A 21,775-nucleotide genomic window follows, 5' to 3' on the forward strand; every position below is an offset into this window, starting at 1 on the left:
GCAAAAAGACAAAAAGACAAAAAAAAAAAAAAAAAAACCTGTGCCTAAAACAGGTTAAAATATGGGTTTAAGGGTCCCACGTTGCTGTGGCTCTGGTGTAGGCTGGCGGCTACAGCCCTGATTAGACTCCTAGTCTGGGAACCTCCATGTGCCACGGGAGCCGCCCTAGAAAAGGCAAAGACAAAAATAAGTAAATAAATAAATAAAATATGGACGTGTATAAAAAAGAAAAAGTTCTTCTGAACTGGACTTCCTTGAGTCTCTTCAATCACAGAATGTTAACTTATATTAATTTTGCCACCCAACTTTCACTGAGGCGATTAGCAGAACACACTATGCTTTCTGCTTCTTTGGGAGTTTAAAATGTTAAGATACCTGCAAAGAGTTCTCACCTTACCACCACGCTTAGTCATCATTGGAATGTGTTACACGTTTTCTTGTACAGCTGCACCTCCTTCATCTGCTTTCTATTATTACTTTGTAAGTGTACCCTGAGGCTAAGCAATAGAAGTACACCAGGAAGGTGATTAATGATTTAAATTGTTCCCCGTAGAGACCACTTTCTTTGCCATTCTCCCTTTTCTAAAATTATGGCGTTTACTTTCTCTTTTAAACCATAATAATTATAACAGTGTTGGCATTTAAAAAACACTTCTTTTTAAAAGTTAAAGTTTAATGAAGCGTCCACATTTTATTCACACTGCTTCATAATGAGGCAGCATAATGACAACTTCGTAATGAAAGAGTTCAAAAAAAAGCCTGCCCCCAAAAAGAAGGGTGCTCTGAAAACAGCATGAATCAATTCTTCGGATTCAAAGAATATATATGGAATAACAGGAAGTTCCCGTGTCTTTACCTCTGTCTTAATCTACAGTCTTTCTCAAACCAGACCATTCCTGCTAAGACCAGAAAGAAAAAATTCCGGGCTAAGATTTACTCCCACTTGCTTCCCTCCCCCTACATAGGGTCAATTCCGGAGGTTTTTCTTCCCTTTCTCCAACGTCAGGAATTCCTCCTCCTCCCCCCAGATGGTCATGACTCTAGGGATAGGTTCCTCCATTACAAGGTGGGGAAGAGGTGTCTCAACCTCAAAACGACGGGAGACTGGCGAGGATTGCTTATCAATGAGCAAAGCTTTGGGGGAATCCCTTTTCCCTTCTACTGGCTGGACACGTCCCAGCCTCTCAATGAACGACGCCAAACCGGGAAGGAAGGGTCTCCCCCTGGCCTCCAGTCTTTACTGGCCACACCCCTGGCCCATGGCCCTCGTAATCCCCCGACTTCAAATATACCTTTCTTTCCCCCAGTGTCCCCCAACTCCCAGTTGCCACCCCGAGGATTCCCCCGCCCCGCCTCAGCGGTGGAGTCCCTTTCTCCAACCCTATTCCTCACAACGGTCACACCCGACGGCTCACTCCCTCCTCAACGGTCACGCTCCTAGGATTTCCTCTCCTCCGCTCGTCTCCAACCTAACCTGGGGTTCCCCCTTGCCCATCAAAGAGGGACACACCCCAAAGTTAGCCGCCTTGAACTCACCGGAGGCAAGGGTGGGGGTGGCGGCAGCGGCCAGAGAGCACGGCCCGAGCGGTGTTGTAATGGTTTCCTGCACGTCACGACTCCTTCTCCAGGTCTAAGCCACTGCGCAAAACCCACTTTGCCAGGGACAAAGATGGAGGACAGGAAGCCCCTGACGTCAGAGAACCTCGCCGCGTGGCGTCATCCAGGCGCGCGAGAGCACCAGAAAGGCAGCGCTCTCTGTCGCCTTGGAGACGAAAAAATTTTGCGCGGCAGGGAGAGACCTGAGGTCAAGGCCTCTGAGGAAGTTCAGTGGCTCTCCTAAGGGATCTATTAAACAAGCTGATAGTCTTTGGAATTTGTTTCCTCGCGTAGGTATTCTTTAAAAATTTACACATACGGTAAAAATCCCCTGTTGCTTTCTGTTAAAAACAAAAAACCCCGGCTAATTTTCCTGGCCAATTCAAGGAAGTGAACAATGGTGATCCAGCCCAATGGTGATCCAGTGGGACTGGAGGAGAGTGGGGCAAGGAAAAGAGGCTAACATAGCATCAGAGCTGAGTTCGAATCCCTGTCCTGAATGTGATTATGAAAGTAACTTAATGTCTCAACCTTAGCGTTCTTACCTATAAAATAAAGCCAATGATATAACTCAATCCAGTTTGTGAAGTTTTAACTGGATTAAGTAGATAATATGCCTAGCATGTAATATGGGTGCTGGCACAAAAGCAGCCTCCTTCAGAAACCAAGATCCAAAAATCTCTGCACCTTCCCCTCAAAACATCCCACCTTAATCTTAAGTAATAATGGGGGGGGGGTGTGCTGGGGTTGTGGGATGGAAATCCTATAAAATTGGATTGTGATGATCACTGTACAACTATAAATGTAATTCATTGAGTAATTTAAGAAAACTTAAGTAATAATAATAAAGTATTTAACCAAAAAAGATAGGAAGACAGCCTGAGGCAGAAGCTTGGAAACCAAAATACAAACAGGACTAAGGGTAGAGAAGTAGAAGGAAAAGCAAGCAGTTGTAATGATGTAGGATGTTTTTAGAGTTCTATGAAAGTATAAGAACTATATATCTCTTAGGCCCAGCTTCCCTCCCCCAAATTTGTTGAATGAATAAATGTATGAATGAGTGGTCAACAGTAACAGCTGCTATAGAGAAAAGGAGGAAGGGCTGAAAAGTGTCCAAGGATTTAGCAACACAAAGGTCTTTGATGTCATTGCTGAGACCATCAGAGATAATGAAGGCAAAGCCCATGCTGCAGAAGTGCGAAGATAGATGGGAAGGAAATGAAAACAAGAGTTACAGACAAGGAAGTCCCATTGTGGCTCAGCGGGTTAAGGACCCGAGTTTTCTTTGTGAGGATGCAGGTTCTATGCCTAGCCTCACTCAGTGGGTTAAGGATCCAGCGTAGGTCACAGATATGCTGCTCGGATCTGATGTTGCCATGGCAGGGGAATAGGCCTGCAGGTCCCATTTAACCCCCTAGCTTGGGAACTTCCCTATGTAACAAGAGTTAGAGATAATTCCCTATATTAATGAAATGAACATATAAATGAAAAGAGATATAGGGTGGTATTCAATGGAGAGAATAGCAAAGTTTTTTTTTAAGTTGATTCCTATATTCATACATTTTCTTTACACTATTCCTTTAGCAATACCATTGTTAAATTGTATTGTATTGTACCATTGGCTCAATTATTTTTCCTACCCACATGACTTCAAAATATCTCTCTCTAGCCTTGACCTGTTCCCCAAACTTTACCACAAAATTGCTAACCACACTGATGGATAATTCTATATGTGTGTTCCACCCAAATTAAGCAAGTCATAAGAATACAGAGGGGTGTTTAAAATAACTGGTTCCAGACACAACTCGAAGAAGATAGAGGTGGATTTCGCAAAGAAGATGCCACCAGAAAAATCTTTGATTCCTACCTTTCTCCTGTTCAAAATCTTTCAACAACTTGTTTCCTAATTTGTACAAAATCTATCCTCCCAGTTTTCTCTATTTGTTTTCTCATCAATAAAATGGGAGAGGGAGTTCCCATCATGGCTCAGTGCTTAATGAATCTGACTAGGAACCATGAGGTTGCAGGTTCGATCCCTGGCCTTGCCCAGTGGGTTAAGGTCATGCCTTCACATAGTATGACCTATGTAAATATTTACTATGGTTGCAAATGTTTCAACAAATCACACTGCCAGAAACCTGGGGGTCATTTTTGCTTTCTCTCTTTAACTGCCATATTCATTCTATTTCCAATTTGTCACTCCTAATTTCAAAATATCTCTTAAATTCATCCAATTCCCTCTATTCACCTCATTAGTCCAAGACACCATCACCTCTTGCCTGTACTAGAAACCTCAACTCTCTTCTTAACCATGTTCATATAGCAGCTAGATTTTCAACTTTTAAATACAACAAACATTCCAAAAAGTGCACACATTATACCGCACAAGATCGTCTTAAAAATATAAACCTGGTCATGACTCTGGTGTATAAATCCTACAATGGCTCTCATTACACTTAGACTAAAATCCAGTCTCCTTCCCACAGCCTTAAGAGCCTTCGTGGTTTGGCAACTGCCTACCTCACAGGACTGCCTACCAGCCACTTCTCACTTCCCTTCATTTCACTCCTTGTTAGCTCTTGCAGGCCTCAAATATGCCAAGCTTTTTCCTATCACGGGACTTTCACAACTACCACTCCCTCCTGCCTAATACTCATTTCTCCCAAATCCACACATGGCTGTCTGGCTCATCATTTAGGTCTCATTTTAACTGTAATCTCATAAAGGCATTCCCTCATTACCCGATCAAAAAGGTTCTGTTCTCCCAGCCCCCACTACCACCCCATCCTAGTCCTCTTATTCAATTTGTAAATTATGTTATTTATTAGTGTATTTCATGCTGCCCCCTTAGCCTGGAAAGCCCTGTCACCACTACTGTGACTTTCCCCAAATGTTCTCATCTTTTGAGATCCACCTAATCCACAAAACTTTCAGTGGACATCTGGTCCTGATATGAGGCACAGGAGATACCAGGTTACACCACTGTATTAGAAAGCAGCTGCCAGGAGTTCCTGATTTGGCGAGGCAGAAATGAATCCAACTAGTATCCACAAGGATGTGGGTTCGATCCCTGACCTTGCTCAGTGGGTTAAGGATCCAGCGTTGCCATGAGCTGTGTGGTGTAGGTTATAGAGGTGGTTTGGATCCTGAGTTACTACGGCTGTGGGTAGGCCGGCAGTGGTAGCTCTGATTCGACCCCTAGCCTGGGAACTTCCATATGCCACAGGAGAGACCTTAAAAAGACAAAAAAAAAAAAAAAAAAAAAAGCAAGCAAGCAACTGGCAGAGAGAAGCCGAGATAAAATGTGAGGTTAGAAATGCTCTTCTCTTTGGTTACATAGGCCAATATAGGCCTTCTGTTTAAGCCAATTTGAATGGCCTCATTGTTCCCAGCTGATATCATCTCTTCCATTAAATTCACACCATATTGAACCTGATGACTCTTAATAACTTTAAATGCAATCAATTTTGGGGTCTTATTTATTACATCATAAACCTAAGAGTGGGATCTATGATTAGGTGTTTATTTTTTGTTGGCTGTAGTAATTGACTTTTTTTTTTTTAACTGCCTTTCCCTTTTCTCATGTGATAATGTCAGTTTATTTTTGGAATAGTCTCAATGGGCTATTAAGTTGTCTTGCCATCTTTTGTCTAAGAGTGAAACAGGGAGTGGTGAGGAAATCCGAACCAAGGTAGGTCACAAGGAATCTGAATTGTAAGTACAGGGACAGAAAGAAATTTGTTGAACCTCATTCACGGCAACAATGATGCCTAGATGAGACTTTGCTAATTCTTGCGAGAAACATCCAGTAGGGCTGTATAATTACTGTACTTTCAGAGTTGGCTTTCCTTATTTTGTTAGCTACTCCATATTCTTCCGATAATTTTTTTAGTTTAAATTAGCTGTTTTCTGTTGCTTGTAGCCAAAAACCATAACTGATACAAGTTTAACTAACTTCCCATTCATCTTAGTTGATGCTATTTCTCAGCTTTGTCTTTTTGCTGTTACTTAAGAAAAGCCCATTTGTAACAGCTACCTTTGATCACATATCTAATGCCAAGTGCTTTATACATTACTCCAGTCCTTAAAACTCTGTAAGGTGTTCCCCTTGTGTCACAGCAGAAATGAATCCAACTAGTATCCATGAGGATGTGGGTTCCATCCCTGGCCTTGCTCAGAGGGTCGGGGATCTGGCATTGCCATGACCTGTGGTGTAGGTCACAGACATGGCTGGGATTCCACGTTGCTGTGGCTGTGGTGTAGGCTGGCAGCTGTAGTTCTGATTTGACCCCTAGCCTGGGAATTTCTATATGCCACTGGTATAGCCCTAAAAAGAAAAAACAAAAAACAAAAAAAACCTCTATAAGGTAAAACTCTTACATTAACGTGACTTTCTCCTGCAGGCGTTTTAGCAGAATATAAAACACTTTGTAGAACTAAAATCAAGGTTAACTTGCAAGATTTTATTTCTCCTCTTTGGATAATAAACTTTGTTTTCCACCATTCTCATTCTGTGAAACAATTAACTACCTTTATAAGGTCCTCTAAGGCAGTAACTAATAACCTCCTATGGAGTTCCCATTGTGGCTCCGCGGAAACAAATCTGACCAGTAACCATGAGGACACATATTTGATGCCTAGCCTTCCTCAGTGGGTTAAGGATCCGGTGTTGCCCTGAGCTGCGGTGTAGGTCCAAAATGCAGCTCAGATCTGGTGTTGCGTGGCTGCCACGTAGGCCAGTGGCGACGGCTCCAATTCAACAACTAGCCTGGGAATCTCTATGTGCCCTGGGTGCCACCCTGAAACAAAACAAAACAAAACAAATCACCTTCTATTTCTGGTTATTTGGGGGGGGGGAGGGGGCGTTGGAGAGAGAAGGAGATGAACTCTAACTTCATATAAATTAAACCTGCAGCAGCAACTCAACCAAGGCAATTGCATACGATGTAAAAGTACGTTGCAAATCCTAAGGTTAATTACATTCCTTCTGGTATACAAACAACGAAAACTATCTTCTCTGTCAAGCCTCCCCAGTTCACGCTAGTTAGAATTCATCTGATTCGTACCCAATATTCATATCGCTAAGGTAACACAGTCGACTGTGTACGAGCGTAGGAACCAGTTTGAACTAGCGTACCAAGTGCTTACAGTTATGCTTGAAAGAACCTAATCTAGAAGACTCGTCCCAACTTGTGAGTAACAAAAGATCTCTTCTCATCCTAATCATTTTTTTTTCTTTAAATAGCAATTGGCGACCATAAAGCTAAGGCTTCTATCTCCAATTATGTCGCTTCAAATCCTCCCCTAAGGCAGCAGAAAACGGTGAACCACCACCCTCGCCACGAGTACAGCGAGAGCCTTCCATCTTCACATTCCCTTGCGTCCCTCGACTCCTAAACTCGATCGCCCCAGGTAACAAACGCCTCTGTGGGCTGAGTTCTGGCTCCAGCCGCCAAACGTTGGTGCGGCGCCCTCAACACCCTGCTAAAAAGACTCTGCAGAGAGAGATCGGAACCGTAACTTTCCCATGAGGCGGCAAAACAAAAACAACTAGGAAAAGTAAAACCAACCAGCGGAGAACGGCTCTGCAAGCAAAACCCCTAGCGCCTTCTTTACTTTCAGCAGGAGGCGGAAGCGGAAGTCCCAGTGAGGCCATAGAGATCTCTAGTTCCGGTCTCGCGGTCGCATTCCGGGCTAGAGCGCCTCGCCTCGCCTCCGCCAGCCTTCTCCAAGCCCCGTGGTCTATTTCCGGTTGCGGCTTCTGTCATAAAGCGGAGACCTGCTTTCAAACGCTGTGTCGCGGGTCTCTGGCGCTTCGCAGGAGTCAGCGCGCTAGGACGGGAACAGGCGGGGGGGCTGCACTGCTCACAACTGAGCCTGACCGAGCGGACCCTCAGAGCCGCCTGGCTTTTGGAGCCTTTAAGATTGAAGTCTATGATTGACAGCTTCCAGGACTGCGGCTCGAGAGTTCAGCGCTCCTTCGCCCGTACCTGTCCCCCTCTGTCACACGCTCTACCCTGTGAGGTGCAGCATTAATCAAGTCACCCCCTCCCACTCGCCACTGCCACCCGCGTCTGCGTCAACTTGGTTCTTAACCTCCTTCACCCAAGAACCCCTCCCCTCTGCCTCCGGAAAAGGTCTTTTTTTGCCTAGTTCTTGTAAAATTAAGGGGGTATCCTGCAGAAAGTTATCTTCAAAACTGACACCATCTGATACTCCCCAAAAGTTCATGCTTGCTAGGGAGTTTGTGTGCAAAGCAAAACCCAGTGCACACAGGAAACTATGGCTGAACATGGGGCTCACATCACAACTGCTTCTGTAGTGGATGACCAGCCATCCATCTTTGAAGTGGTAGCCCAGGAAAGTTTAATGACAGCAGTGAGACCTGCTCTTCAGCATGTGGTCAAGGTAAGGATTTAATTCCCTGAAACGTTTTAGAGATGTCTGGGTAAAAACTAAACCAACATTTTTGAATGTATTTGTTGGCCTAAGTTTTTTTTGTTTTGTCTTTTTGCCTTTTCTAGGGCTGATTCCCGTGGCACATGGAAGTTCCCAGGCTAGGGGTCTAATCAGAGCTGTAGCCACCGGCCTAGCCACAGCCACAGCAATGCAGGATTCCGAGCAGCGTCTGTGATCAACACCACAGCTCACGGCAATGCCGGATCCTTAACCACTGAGCAAGGCCAGGGATCGAACCTGCAACCTCATGGTTCCTAGTCGGATTCGTTAACCACTGCGCCAGCACAGGAACTCCTGTTGGCCTAAGTTTTGAAATAACCAGTTTGCATATAATTCATATCCTATGATTTAACTGTTACTCGGGTCTCTGTTTTGTGTTGAGTGTTGTGTGTACTCAATACCCAGCACTTAAGGAAGCTTAAAATAGAATTTAGAGGGGAAAAAAAAGGAATTATAAATACAAGGCATAGTATATGTGTAATTAAATTTCGTTTATTTATTTTGCTTTAGGTTCTTGCAGAATCAAATCCTGCCCACTATGGCTTCTTTTGGAGATGGTTTGATGAAATTTTTACCGTGCTGGATCTTTTGCTCCAGCAGCATTATCTGTCTAAAACCAGTGCCTCGTTTTCTGAAAACTTTTATGGCTTAAAGAGGATTGTAATGGGAGACACACAGAAGCTTCAGAGATTGGCCAGTGCTGGTCTCCCAAAGAGGCAGCTCTGGAAGTCAATTATGTTCCTGGTTCTTCTTCCCTATCTGAAAGTGAAGCTGGAGAAGCTAGTTTCCAGCCTGAGAGAAGAGGATGAATATTCCATCCATCCCCCTTCTTCCCGCTGGAAGCAATTTTACAGAGCCTTCCTGGCAGCCTACCCATTTGTTAACATGGCCTGGGAAGGCTGGTTTCTAGTACAACAGCTTCAGTACATCCTAGGAAAGGCTCAGCATCACTCACCACTGCTGAGTCTGGCTGGAGTTCGCCTTGGGAGGCTTACAGTTCATGATATACAAGCTCTGGAGCACAAACCAGCTGAAGCCAGCATGATGCAGCAACCTGCTGGGAGGTAAGACCTTAACATTTCCCCCAAATCTTTGATTGATAAATTCTAAAAGCTTATCCAAATTTTATGAAACTCACCTCTCTCAGTCCACGTGGAGGTATTTCATAAAATCAGAGAAAAAAATTCTTGTGTCCATAAAACAAGGACTGTCATCCCGGTAACCTTCCTCATACTGGCTACATGTTTGTCCACACTCGCTAAAGGAAACTGTGCTAGATGTGTATATATCTCAATCCTCATCACAACTCAATGAAATAAATGCATTAGGACCATTTAACACCTGAAGAAACTAAGTTCCAACAGTTAAGTACCTTGCCAAGGCCATACAACTAGAAGGAGCAGAGCTGAGAGTCAAGCCAGATCAATACAGTTCTAAAGACTGCTCTTAACCATGGTGCTATCCCGTTTCTAGTTAGTGTGTGTTCTCCTACAAGTTCACATATATTCCTGGAGAGTTCCCTGCATGCTCAGCAGTTAACGAACCCTAACGACTAGGATCCATGAGGATATGGGTTTGATCCCTGGTTAAGGATCTGGTGTTGCCGTGAGCTGCAGTGTAGATTGCAGAAACAGCTCAGATCCCCTGTTGCTGTGGCTCTGGCGTAGGCCTGCAGCTGTAGCTCCAATTGGACCCCTAGCCTGGGAACTTCCATATGCCTTCGGGGGGCGGCCCAAAAAAGCAAAAAAATATATATATATTTATATTCCTCAATACTGCTGAATTATTTTTTAAGTGAGTTGTTTCTTTTTCTGGTTATTAGTATCTTCTGCCCCAAAAAAAGTGTCACTAATTTCAATGTCTAACTAATTTCTTCCATAAAACAAAAAACAAACAAAACCCTAGTCATTAAAAACAAAGCTTAGGAGTACCCTGGTGGCTCAGTGGATTAAGGATCGGTGTTGTCACAGCTGTGGCTTGCGTTACAGGTATGTCCGGGGTTTGATCCCTGGCCTGGGATTTTGTACGCCGAGGCCAAAAAAACAAAAAACAAAAAAAAAAACAAAATAAAGCTTAGCTCCCATACTAAAATACTGTAAGTCAGAAAGAGGGAACTGTTTCGAATAGATCCTTACAGAGATAATGCCAGTCCAGCAACTATTCAGTCCCGGAGCTGAATTAGTGATTCTGATGACAATTTAGTCATTCTGTGATTTTACCTAGTTTTTTCCTTTTGCCTCCTTGTTCTAAACAGCATTGGTGAGAAGATAAAGTCTGCTCTGAAGAAAGCTGTGGGGGGTGTTGCCTTGTCCCTCTCTACTGGCCTTTCTGTGGGTGTGTTCTTCCTGCAGTTCCTTGAGTGGTGGTATTCATCTGAAAATCAAGAAACCATCAAGTCATTGACTGCCCTGCCTACCCCACCACCACCTGTACACCTAGACTACAATTCTGATTCTCCCCTGTTACCCAAAATGAAGACTGTGTGCCCACTATGTCGTAAAAACCGGGTGAACGACACTGTTCTCGCCACCTCTGGTTATGTGTTTTGTTATCGCTGTGTGTTTAATTACGTGAGGAGTCACCAGGCTTGTCCCATCACAGGTTATCCAACAGAAGTCCAACATCTAATTAAACTGTACTCCCCTGAGAACTGAAAGGGGTTAGCACCTTATCTCACAACAAAATGATTGTGCTGTTAAGGCCACAGGGCTGGTCTTCCACATGGTAAATAGCATTGTTTGATACTTCTCATTCTCAGTAATTCTATGAACTTTAAGTAATGACATGGATTTCTTTAAAAGGATATACTCGATCTTAATCTTTTAGCTTGCTCTCTAGACATCCCGAGAGTTGACCGAGCTGGCTGGAGTGAGAGAAACAAGATTGGCAGGGGATGTGACGGTCAGCATGGAGGAAGTAAATAAAAGGATACTTGGCACAGAAGCTTTGCCTGTCCCCTTCCTTAAAGAACAAGGGGTACAGAAGCTCTCAGGAAAACCTCCCCCAAAAAAGTGGGTGGTGAAGGGGAAGCAGGCCTTTTTAGAAAAGAAAGCATGGGGAGTTCCCGTCGTGGCGCAGTGGTTAACAAATCCGACTAGGAACCATGAGGGGGCAGGTTCGGTCCCTGCCCTTGCTCAGTGGGTTAACGATCCGGCGTTGCCGTGAGCTGTGGTGTAGGTTGCAGACGCGGCTCAGATCCTGCGTTGCTGTGGCTCTGGCATAGGCTGGCAGCTACAGCTCCGATTCGACCCCTAGCCTGGGAACCTCCATATGCCGCAGGGGCGGCCCTAGAAATGGCAAAAAAGGAGTTCCCGTTGTGGCGCAGTGGTTAGCGAATCCGACTAGGAACCATGAGGTTGCGGGTTCGGTCCCTGCCCTTGCTCAGTGGGTTAACGATCCGGCGTTGCCGTGAGCTGTGGTGTAGGTTGCAGACGCGGCTCGGATCCCGCGTTGCTGTGGCTCTGGCGTAGGCCGGTGGCTACAGCTCCGATTCAACCCCTAGCCTGGGAACCTCCATATGCCGCGGGAGCGGCCCAAGAAATAGCAACAACAACAACAAAAAAAAAAAAAAAAAAAAAAAAAAAAAAAAAAAAAAAAAAAAAAAAAAAAAGAAAAGAAATGGCAAAAAGACCAAAAAAAAAAAAAAAAAAAAAAAAAAAAGAAAAAGAAAAGAAAGCATTTATCTGCACATGAGGAATAGGTTTTTATCAGTTTACAAACAGTGTGAATGCTGGACCTGCTCTTTACAGAAATACTTAGAAACAATACTTGGAATGTTTAGAAAAACAGCTCCTTCCATATTGCTGTGACCCATTTCTTAAATAACATTTCCTATAGTTGATCAACTTTTAAAGATCCCTTTGTGAACCTTACATATCTTTCTTGGAAAAATGGTTAAAGGAAAACAGGGCTTGAATTTATACAGAGAATAGTCTGAAGATTTCAATGTGAAAGCAAAGCTATTAATGAAGAGATGAAGTAAAATACTAATAACTATGTGTGAAGAAAGGATCTTTTAATAAGCTCTTTATGCTTGCTGTTAAGTGTTTGTTAGGACTTCCTATTGTGGCTCAGTGGTAATGAATCCGACCAGGATATGGGTTTGATCCCTGGCCTCACTCAGTGGGTTAAGGATCCGGTGTTGCTTGAGCTGTGGTGTAGGTACAGACAAGACTCGGGTCCCGAGTTGCTATGGCTGTGGCGTAGGCTTTCAGCTGTAGCTCCAACTGGACCCCTAGCCTGGGAACTTCCATATGCCACAAGTATGGCGCTAAAGAGCCAAAAAAAAAAAAAAAAAAGTTTGCCAAACTGGCATGAATAATTCGGGCTGTTACTAATGTTTCTATGAAACACGAGTAATTTTTAAGAATAAATGCTTTTGGCAAAGAGCTGTTCCAGGTTGTCATGATTATATGGAAACTGAAAGATGAGCTGAGGTGTTAAATTTTTCATTCAGACCAGCTTTGACTTTTTGAGGTATTAACATTTTGCTTTTTTGCTAATCCAATACTTGGAGAGAAATCCTCTACTGAAACTGCAAGAGTTCAGTCTTATATGAAATACCTGATTTCAGAAATACTACAGAAACACTTAAGTTGCCTGTGTAGAAAAATGCAAGCCACTACCCTTTTTGGCAGGTTGGTGAAAATACATGGGCTTAAAAATAAATCAGTACTAGAAGAAGAAGGATGAAAATAATTTCATCCTGAAACAGGTGAGACAGGTGTTTTCCATTACAACTCTTTAGCAATTCAAAGCACATCCTCTGATAGCACCAAAGTGATAAAACAAAAATTTTAAATAGAAATTTATAGCTTTTAAAATATTAACACTTTTATGTACCATAAAACGAGTATAATGGGTATTTGCAAAAATCCTTATTAAGCCACAGGGTTTTATGAGAACAAATACCATAGTTAATTAAACATTTTTAATATAGTAATAAGTCAATACGTGAACTGAACCAGACTTAGGATTGAAGTAATGCAGTCTTCCATGAAGATATCAAAGCCATGTTTTTCACCTTAACCTACAAAGGAAAACATGAAAGTGTCAGTAATTCAAAAGCATATCAAAGAAACACTTACATGATAAAACCAGTATCCAAATATGCTAGAACATACCAATGTGGAAAAACCACAAGCAGAATCAGCTCAGAGAGAAGATTAAGGGGTCATTCCCTGGTCAAAGCCAACACAGAAGTTATGGCAATACCAGGTCAGACTATACTTCACTCATCATCGCATCATTGTCTCTCACCTCCTTGTATTACCTAAAAGCAGCTCAACACGCTATTTTCACATCCAAGAAAACTTAAGTTCACTCATGAAATTAAAAAAAAAAAAAAAGTGTTTCTTTTTAGGTAAGTTTCAACCATGGGCTTTCAATACTTGATCTTTGAAATACAGAGTAGAGTGGAAAAGCATTTTTTAGTGAGCCAAAACACCACGCAAGATAAAAATCTCAGAAATGTCCGTGAAGGGATTTATAGTATAGTAGGAATTCTACTAAATTCCTTTATAAAACTCCAGTTTTGTTTTTTTTTTTTTTTTTTTAGTGCCACACCTGCAGCATATGGAAGTTCCCAGGCTAGGGGTCAAATCGGAGCTACAGCTACTGGGCTACACCAGGACCACAGCCACAGCAGATCCAAGGTGCATCTGTAACCTACACCACAGCTCAGGACAACGCCAGATCCTTAACCAACTGAGCAAGGCCAGGGGTTGAATCCACATCCTCAGGGATACTAGTCCATTCCGCTGAACCACAATGGGAACTCCCTCCAGGTCATTTAATATACAATTTGATTTACAATTCTGCTGCCAACAAAGATGAAAAGTATAGTCATATAAATTTTATAAAGGAGCCTTCTAAAGAGTCCAAGACCAAGGGAGGCTATGATTTGACAAAGGTCCACAGCAAATTAACCGCAGAGCTGCAAAGAGAAACTGAGGTCTGATTACCAGATTTATATTTTTCCACTACCAGCTAAATATAAGGTTAAATCTCACTTTTCTCCAGGCCCTGGGCAAGATAAAGGAAGCAATGCAAAGCCTGGGTACTTCACAACCTGGACAGTCAATTTCTGAATGAGAAAGCTGACTGCATTTCATTTATTCTAAATGACACTTTCTCGTGGTTTACTATTGCTGACATGCTATGTTAAAATACTAGGATCACAAATAATGTTACCCTCTCCAGCCTTGGAGTATAGTTACCAGTCAGTATCTAAACAATTCTGGAGACACAACATGCTTCCTTCAGCCATTTATACATGTCAATAAATTGACACTCCACGGTTAAAAACTATCAGCTATGGTCTTTGTTCTCCATTCAGCAACTAAACTCCACATAGGAGAGGGAAACTAACAAAGTGCCGGTTTACAGGAGCTATCTCATCAACCTCTACGGGCTGAAAGAATGAACAAACAGGCTGAAAGAATTGAACAAAGAGGCTTAAAGAATTTAATGTACATAACTTTGTCTAAAAGCATGAAACTTGGGAGAACTCCAACTGTGCTCCAACCACATACGGCGGGTACACTTCCCTAGCTCTCCTCTTCAGTACATTTTGCTGCGTCTGGAATGTCTTCCCTACCCCCTTTCAACCTGGAGAATGACTAATTATAGTTTTAAACCTTTGTTCAAATGTCACCTTCTCTGATAAGCTGATAAGTGGTCCCTTACTCCCTCAGTTATCCCCTCCTGTGACTCCTATAGCACTTTTTCCCACCACAATACACAACACATGCCAATCACTCACCCATTCACGTCCCCCACCTCCCCGTCTCTCCCACCAACCCCATCACTCAGAAATCCTAAAGAACTAAGTCTGTCTTCCTGGCCTCCGCATCCATTACGCTCAGAAATATGCCTGGTACACAAAAGGCTCAATAAAAGCGTTTCGTTCAATGAGCGACTCTCCCTACTAAACCCTAAACTCCTAGATTATAAAAGCATTAGATTATAAAGCCGACTTACCTCCAACACTGCGCGCTGATTAAGGATGTACCTCAAGCATCCTTAAGTCCTCCTTCCCCCAGCTTCTAACTCATAGCGTTCCGCATGGTGCCCTGCGCAAGGACCACCAATGCTTATACGCAGTGGACCCTCAAAATGATAACACTACTACTGCTGCTGCTGCTAAAATTAAAAAAACAAAACAAAACAAAAAAAAACCACTACTACTCCTGCTAATAATAACGTCCAAACCCCACAAACTTCAGTAAAGCCTGAGAAAACCGTCCTTGCGGGGAAACGCGAGTAAGGCCGGAGCCACAGCTCAAACCAAAGGTTCAGACAGGGGATCGGCAGGTCCTTTCCGAACCTCCCCAAAATTCTCACGCCCTAAACTCTCAGCAGGCCACCCCGGCTTGTAGAGGGTGACTGCAGACGAGCCTCTGCGGTACGGTCCCAGGACGAAACCGCACTCAGCATCCCAACCCTCCTTGCGCATGCTACCCTGCCGGCATCCCACAGTCCCGAGCGGCCTTCCCGCGACAACCAATCGCATAGCGGCCGGAGGATCACGTGGCCCGGAGCCTTGAGGCGGGGCTGGTGCGAGGAACAGCCAATGGGAGGGCGAGACGAACGTCATGGATGGATGGAGCGGGCTGGCTCCTCCAGGGCTTTCTCCGTCGCCGCTTTGCGTGGCGGGCTCCGTCCTGAGTTCAAAGCTAGGTTCTGAGCTATTCCCGTGCATACTGCGATTGTCTGGCCTCGAGGAGCCTGTAGTCCGGAGTGGTTTTACTAGTGCCTTGTTTCACAACTGGGAAAGGGCCTCTGAGGCAGGCTTGTAGAGTGTGTGTGCCCTGGTTTTCCGGAAAGAAAGTATTTATTCCCGCTTCAGGGCTAGAGATTGGAATGGACGGGGTTTTTGTTTGTTTGTTTTTGTCTTTTTGCCATTTCTAGGGCCGCTCCTGTGGCATATGGGGGTTCCCAGGCTAGGGGTCTAATCAGAGCTGTAGCCGGCGGCCTACGCCACAGCCACAGCAACGCGGGATCCGAGCCGCGTCTGCAACCTACATGACAGCTCACCGCAATGTCAGATCCTTAACCCACTGAGCAAGGCCAGGGATCGAAGCCACAACTTCATGGTTCCTAGTCGGATTCGTTAACCGCTGAGCCACGACGGGAACTCCTGGAATGGACTTTTGATGACTCTGTCCCTCCGTCCATGTCCAGGGGAGACTCACTGGCTTGTCGGGGCTTTGGGCGCTTCCTAAATTCGGAAGAGGTAGCCAATGAATAAGTTCCAAGAAGAGCAGGAAAGACTTCATGGGAGAGGAAGTATTTGATCTGGGCCTTGAAAGATGGGTGGGGTTTGAGAAATAGGAGATTCTGGGAGAAAATCATTTAACTCCTCTATTAAATTAGAAAGCATAAGGGTAAAGATAAAGGTAAAACACTGTAGTGTTTCTCAAAATTCAGTGAATTAGAAACACCAGGAGGGGAGTCCTCCTGCGGTGCAACCAGTTAAGGGTCCAGTTGGCATTGCCCTGGTTTGGGTTGCTGCTATGATGATGGTTCCATCCCTGGCTCAGGTTGCTTCTGGTGCGGCCAAAAAAAAAAAAAAAAAAAAAAAAGGAAAAAGAAAAATACCAGGAGGAAACTTAACAACACAGACTTCCTCCAAGATCAAAAACAAATGACAAAAACTCCCAACCCAGACTCACAGAATCAGTAAGGTTGAATCTGTAATTGGATCCCAGGCATCTATATTCAAATAAGTGCCCCAGGGGAGAGTCTGATTCATACCAAAGCTTGAGGACCAGTGTTGAGCACCAGCGTTAAAGAAAGGGGATGGTAGGAGATTTGAAAGACAGGGTGAAACTTTGTTAAGGATAATGGCTTGCTGGCTGTGTAGTTTAGACTACTCTGGATAAAGTGGAAGATTGGAAGATTTCAGAGTCTGAGGAGATAGGTGATTAGCACTGGAAACTCAATATGCTGTATTTTTAAATTCACCAAGGGAAAGCAGAGTGAAAGAAGGGGAAGTTATTGCAAGTAATTGCAATGGTCCAGGTGAGAGCTAATAAGAAATAGAGAGGTGGCATATGAAAGGCACAGAAAGAATGTGATGAGTGTCAGATTGGGATGCTAGAAGACATGAAGAAATAAAAGGAATGAATAAGAAACGGAACATCCTCTGTATTAGACCTACTAAGGGCCTCTATTGCACTTTAAAGGTAGGAGAATTTACAGTAGAGAATGGGCCTTTGCAAGTGCCGTTTCCACTGCCTGCCTGGTTTTCCCCTTCCTTCTCCATCACCTTTTCTCAACTTGGTGCTTTTTTTTTTTTTTTTTTAAGGGCCGAACCCATGGCATATGGAGGGTCCCAGGCTAGGGGTTGAATTGGAGCTGTAGCCACTGGCCTACACCACAGCCACAGCAATACAGAATCTGAGCTGCATCTTCGACCTGCACCACAGCTCACGTCAATGCTGGATCCTTAACCCACTAAACGAGGCCAGGGATGGAACTCTCCTCCTCATGGATACTAGTCGGGTTCATTAACCCCTGAACCACAACAGAAACTCCAAGTGCATTCTTTTTTGTTGTTGGTTTGGTTTGGATTTTGCATTACCCGAGGCATCATGCCAGTTTCAGCTCATGTGCCATTTCATTTACGAAATTTTATCTTGTTCTCACAAGCAGAGTCATTGACACTTCTCGGAATATCCCAGGCACACTAGGCCTATGTTTCTAGCTCTCCAGAATGGCACTGGAGGGTAGTGGTCATGCATGTGGACTGTAGTATTTGCAAGCACCGTAAACTCTGTGTTCCTCAAATTGTATGTAAAAAAGGAATAATAGAGCTATTATGAGAATTGAATGAGAACAATGCATAGTACATAGAGTGCTCAGCTGATGTTATCGTATATGTTGTATTGCAATGAATTGTTTAATCATGTTTTCCCTCTCTAGGTTGTGACTAGGACATGTATCTTACTTTTCTGCCCAACAGTAAGGCAGCATGGCAGAATGAAAGTAAATAGGTCTTGGAATCAGATAGGGATTCAAATCCCAGCTCTGCTACTTGCTAAGTATGTAACCTTGAGCTTAACTTCCCTGAACTCAGTTTCTGCATTTATAAAATGGTGAAAATAGGAGTTCCTGTCGTGGCGCAGTGGTTAACGAATCCGACTAGGAATCATGAGGTTGCGGGTTCGGTCCCTGGCCTTGCTCAGTGGGTTAAGGATCCGGCGTTGCTGTGAGCTGTGGTGTAGGTCGCAGACAAGGCTCAGATCTGGCGTTGCTGTGACTATGGAGTAGGCCAGTGGCTACAGCTCTGATTAGACCCCTAGCCTGGGAACCTCCATATGCTGTGGGAGTGGCTAAAGAAATGGCCAAAAAAAAAAAAAAAAAAAAGACTAAATAAATAAATAAATAAAATGGTGAAAATAGCATGTCTTAGAAGTTGTTCTGAGGACAATTTGAGATCCTCAAAGTTGCAGATTTGGCCCAACAAAGGCAGTCACTAAATGGCACAAATGACAGGTAGCCCCAGAGCATCGCACCATATTCAGAAGACAGTAAGTGCTTAGTAACTGGTTATTGAGTGAAAAGCTGACATGTGCCATTCACCATGCTAAGCTCTTTATATACGTCATCTCACTTCATTCTCACAGGAACTGTATGGAGAAGGCATTGCAATTTACAGAGAAGGAATCTGAAGCTTGGATTATCTTAAGCGAGGCTTCAAAGCGAAAAAGTGCTAGAGTTAGGATTTCAATGCCCTAGATTCTCAAAACAAACAAACAAACAAAAACAAAAAAACAAAAAAAACCCCAGCTGATTGAATGAGAGAATGAATGAAAGGAGACTTACCAAGAGTCAGGTAGTGGTGTGGTCACTATGCTATCTAGTCTGCTATTCTAGACAAATCATCTCTTTGAATGAGATGGAGGCTGGTATTTGGCAGTTTGAGTCTATTGAGCTTGAAGCATTTGTAACTACCTCTGTGGATAAACTGAAATGCTTATTGAATAAACACATCTTAAACTGGGGACTCTAGTTCTTGGTCAACTGCCAAGAGCATGGCTGAATCACTTTCTCAAGACCTAAAAGGGAGTTCCCATTGCTGTGGCTCAGCAGTAACAAACCCGACTAGTATCCATGAGGATGTGGGTTCGATCCCTGGCCTCACTCAGTGGGTTAAGTATCCAGCATTGCAGTGGCTGTGGTGTTAAGCCAGTGGCTGCAGCTCCAATTGGGCCCCTAGCCTAGGAACTTCCCAATGCCGCAGGTATGACCCTAAAATGACACACACACACAAAAAAAAAACCTATAGAAAAATAACACTGTTAAAGCTACCTATTTCCAGTTACTTTGTGTCGTGGACATTTGCTTTGAGGTATCAGAGCCAAAATGTGAGATCCTCCCTGGCCTGATAACATACTCTTTTTTTTTTTTTTTTTTTTTTTTTTTTTTTTGTCTTGTGTCTTTTTGTTGTTGTTGTTGTTGCTACTTCTTAGGCCGCTCCCGCGGCATATGGAGGTTCCCAGGCTAGGGGTTGAATCGGAGCTGCAGCCACCGGCCTACGCCAGAGGCACAGCAACGCGGGATCCGAGCCGCGTCTGCAACCTTCACCACAGCTCACGGCAACGCCGGATGCTTAACCCACTGAGCAAGGGCAGGGACCGAACCCGCGACCTCATGGTTCCTAGTCGGATTCGTTAACCACTGCGCCATGACGGGAACTCCTGATAACATACTCTTCATAGCCAGGGGACTTAACTAAGGAACTTTGAAGAAGGAAGAGAAATTCTCTTTGCCCTTCTTTCACATTATCTTTCCTTCTGATTTGATCTCCAATAGTGCACTGAAGAAGGACACGAAGGAAAGAATAGTCTAGTTCCTATTTTGAGAAGAAAAAGGGAGGTTCTTGGGAGTTCTCTGATGGCTCAGCAGGTTAAGGATCTGACATTGTCACTGCTGTGGCCCAGGTCACTGTTGTGGCACAGCTTTGCTGGCATGGCAACTTCTGCATGCCACAGGCAAAACCAAAAATAAAATAAAAGTAAAGTAAATAAAAGTAAAGTAAAGTAATAAAAAAAATAAAATAGTACTTTAGATTTCTGATTTCAAAGACTGCAAAGCAATCCAGAATCCCAGACTTGAAAGGCAGTGGGAAGAGTTGGAGCATTTGTATTAAACCGACCTGGCTTTGCACCCCAGCTCTTCCTTTTACTGCCCGTGTGATCTCAGTTTCCAGGTAGTGTGCCACCCTCCCAGCTTGGTCCCTTGTGCACAAATGCACGTGTCCGGTAAATGATGGTCCTTTTCATCTTTCTAAAAGCAAGTAATATCAAAAAGATTGCAGCTTAAGAGTGAAGCTGAGAATTAAGGTAGATGGATGGTAGCAATAAAGAGACTGAATTTGGAAACAATGTGAGTGAAATAGGGTTAAAGTTGAAGCTGAGAGCAGGCCTTTGCAATTTATTATGTTGCTATGCTGATTATACATCGTAGTATCCATTCTGCCCCCATCCTAGAAACTTTTCAGCCAAAAAGGTACAGAGGGTAATACCAGCAAAGCAAAACTTCATAGGAACAGTAACCACAGATAATAATAATAATAATAATAATGGGAGTTCCCGTCGTGGCGAAGTGGTTAACGAATCCGACTAGGAACCATGAGGTTGCGGGTTCGGTCCCTGCCCTTGCTCAGTGGGTTAAGCATCCGGCGTTGCCGTGAGCTGTGGTGTAGGTTGCAGACGCGGCTCGGATCCCACGTTGCTGTGGCTCTGGCGTAGGCTGGTGGCTACAGCTCTGATTAGACCCCTAGCCTGGGAACCTCCATGTGCCGCGGGAGCAGCCCAAGAAATAGCAAAAAGACAAAAAAATAAAATAAAATAATAATAATAATAATAATAATGAGGGGTATTCAGAAAACTATTTAAGAATGTTAGTTCATCATAAACAAATTGAAGTAGAAACAGAGTTGTTTGATGGTTTGATTTAGGTGAAGAGAAGTATATTAGTTTCCTGTGGCTGCAGTAACAAATTACCACAATCTTGTTTGCTTAAAACAACAAAAATTTATTCTCTCGCAGCTGGAAATGTGACATAAGTGGGCAGAAGTCAAGGTGTCGGCAAGGACAGAAGTCAAGGTGTCGGCAAGGACCGTGCTTGCCCTGGAGGCTGTAGGGGAGAACCGATTTTGTGCCTCTTTCAGCTTCCCATGCCTGCCAGCATTCCCTCACTTTCGGCCACATCTCTCTAATCTCTGTTTCTGTGGTCACATTGCCTCCTCTTTTGCATCAAATCTCTTTTATGTGCTTTTTTTTTTTTTTTTTTTTTTTTTTTTTTTTGACCTGTGTGTGGAAGTTCTTGGGCCAGGGATTGAACCAACCCACAGCCGCAAACAGAACCGCCGCAGTGACAACACCAGATCCTTAACTCACTGAGCCATAAGGGAACTCCATCTCTGCACTCTCTTAGGGAACACATAGATTGGATTTAGGGCCCACATAGATAATCCAGAGTAATCTCCTCATCTCAACAGTCATTGCTTAATTACATCTGCGGAGACCCCTTTTCCTTGCAAGTTAACATTTATAGATCCATCGCCATCATTATCATCAGTAAGTGCTGGTTATTATTCAGCCTCCTATAAGAAGCTCAATCCAGTTTAACCAGTGTCTGCAAATGAGAAAACTCTTATCTATTTTTTAAAGTATACAAACAATTGATATTCACTGTAGATCATTTAGGA

General features: G+C 43.7%; 2 protein-coding genes across 5 annotated transcripts in view; one reads left to right on the top strand and one right to left on the bottom strand.

Annotated features, from left to right (window-relative positions):
• Nucleotides 1-15,527, bottom strand: part of AP2B1 (adaptor-related protein complex 2, beta 1 subunit) — a 137,697-nt gene extending 122,170 nt beyond the window's left edge. The window contains exons 1-2 of one of the 4 annotated variants that reach the window (XM_021066144.1): nucleotides 15,037-15,527; nucleotides 13,025-13,084 (exon numbers count right to left, since the gene is read on the bottom strand). The gene's annotated coding sequence lies outside the window, so the exon portion shown is untranslated. 4 annotated transcript variants of the gene reach the window in all.
• Nucleotides 6,406-11,358, top strand: PEX12 (peroxisomal biogenesis factor 12). The gene is made up of 3 exons (XM_003131719.4): nucleotides 6,406-8,004; nucleotides 8,566-9,119; nucleotides 10,310-11,358. Exons 1-3 carry the CDS (start codon nucleotides 7,879-7,881, stop codon nucleotides 10,707-10,709), a joined length of 1,080 nt encoding a protein of 359 aa, XP_003131767.1. The 5' UTR covers nucleotides 6,406-7,878; the 3' UTR covers nucleotides 10,710-11,358.

Source organism: Sus scrofa, chromosome 12 (genome assembly GCF_000003025.6).
Source record: "Sus scrofa isolate TJ Tabasco breed Duroc chromosome 12, Sscrofa11.1, whole genome shotgun sequence".
Classification (NCBI taxonomy): Eukaryota; Metazoa; Chordata; class Mammalia; order Artiodactyla; family Suidae; genus Sus; species Sus scrofa.

What these genes read in the sequence shown, in the direction of transcription:
- PEX12 (XM_003131719.4), top strand. Translation starts at nt 7,879, where the DNA reads ATGGCTGAACATGGGGCTCACATCACAACTGCTTCTGTAGTGGATGAC. An exon ending in CTCTTCAGCATGTGGTCAAG is followed by an intron (nt 8,005 to 8,565) that starts GTAAGGATTTAA and finishes ATTTTGCTTTAG; the next exon opens with GTTCTTGCAGAATCAAATCC. An exon ending in ATGCAGCAACCTGCTGGGAG is followed by an intron (nt 9,120 to 10,309) that starts GTAAGACCTTAA and finishes TGTTCTAAACAG; the next exon opens with CATTGGTGAGAAGATAAAGT.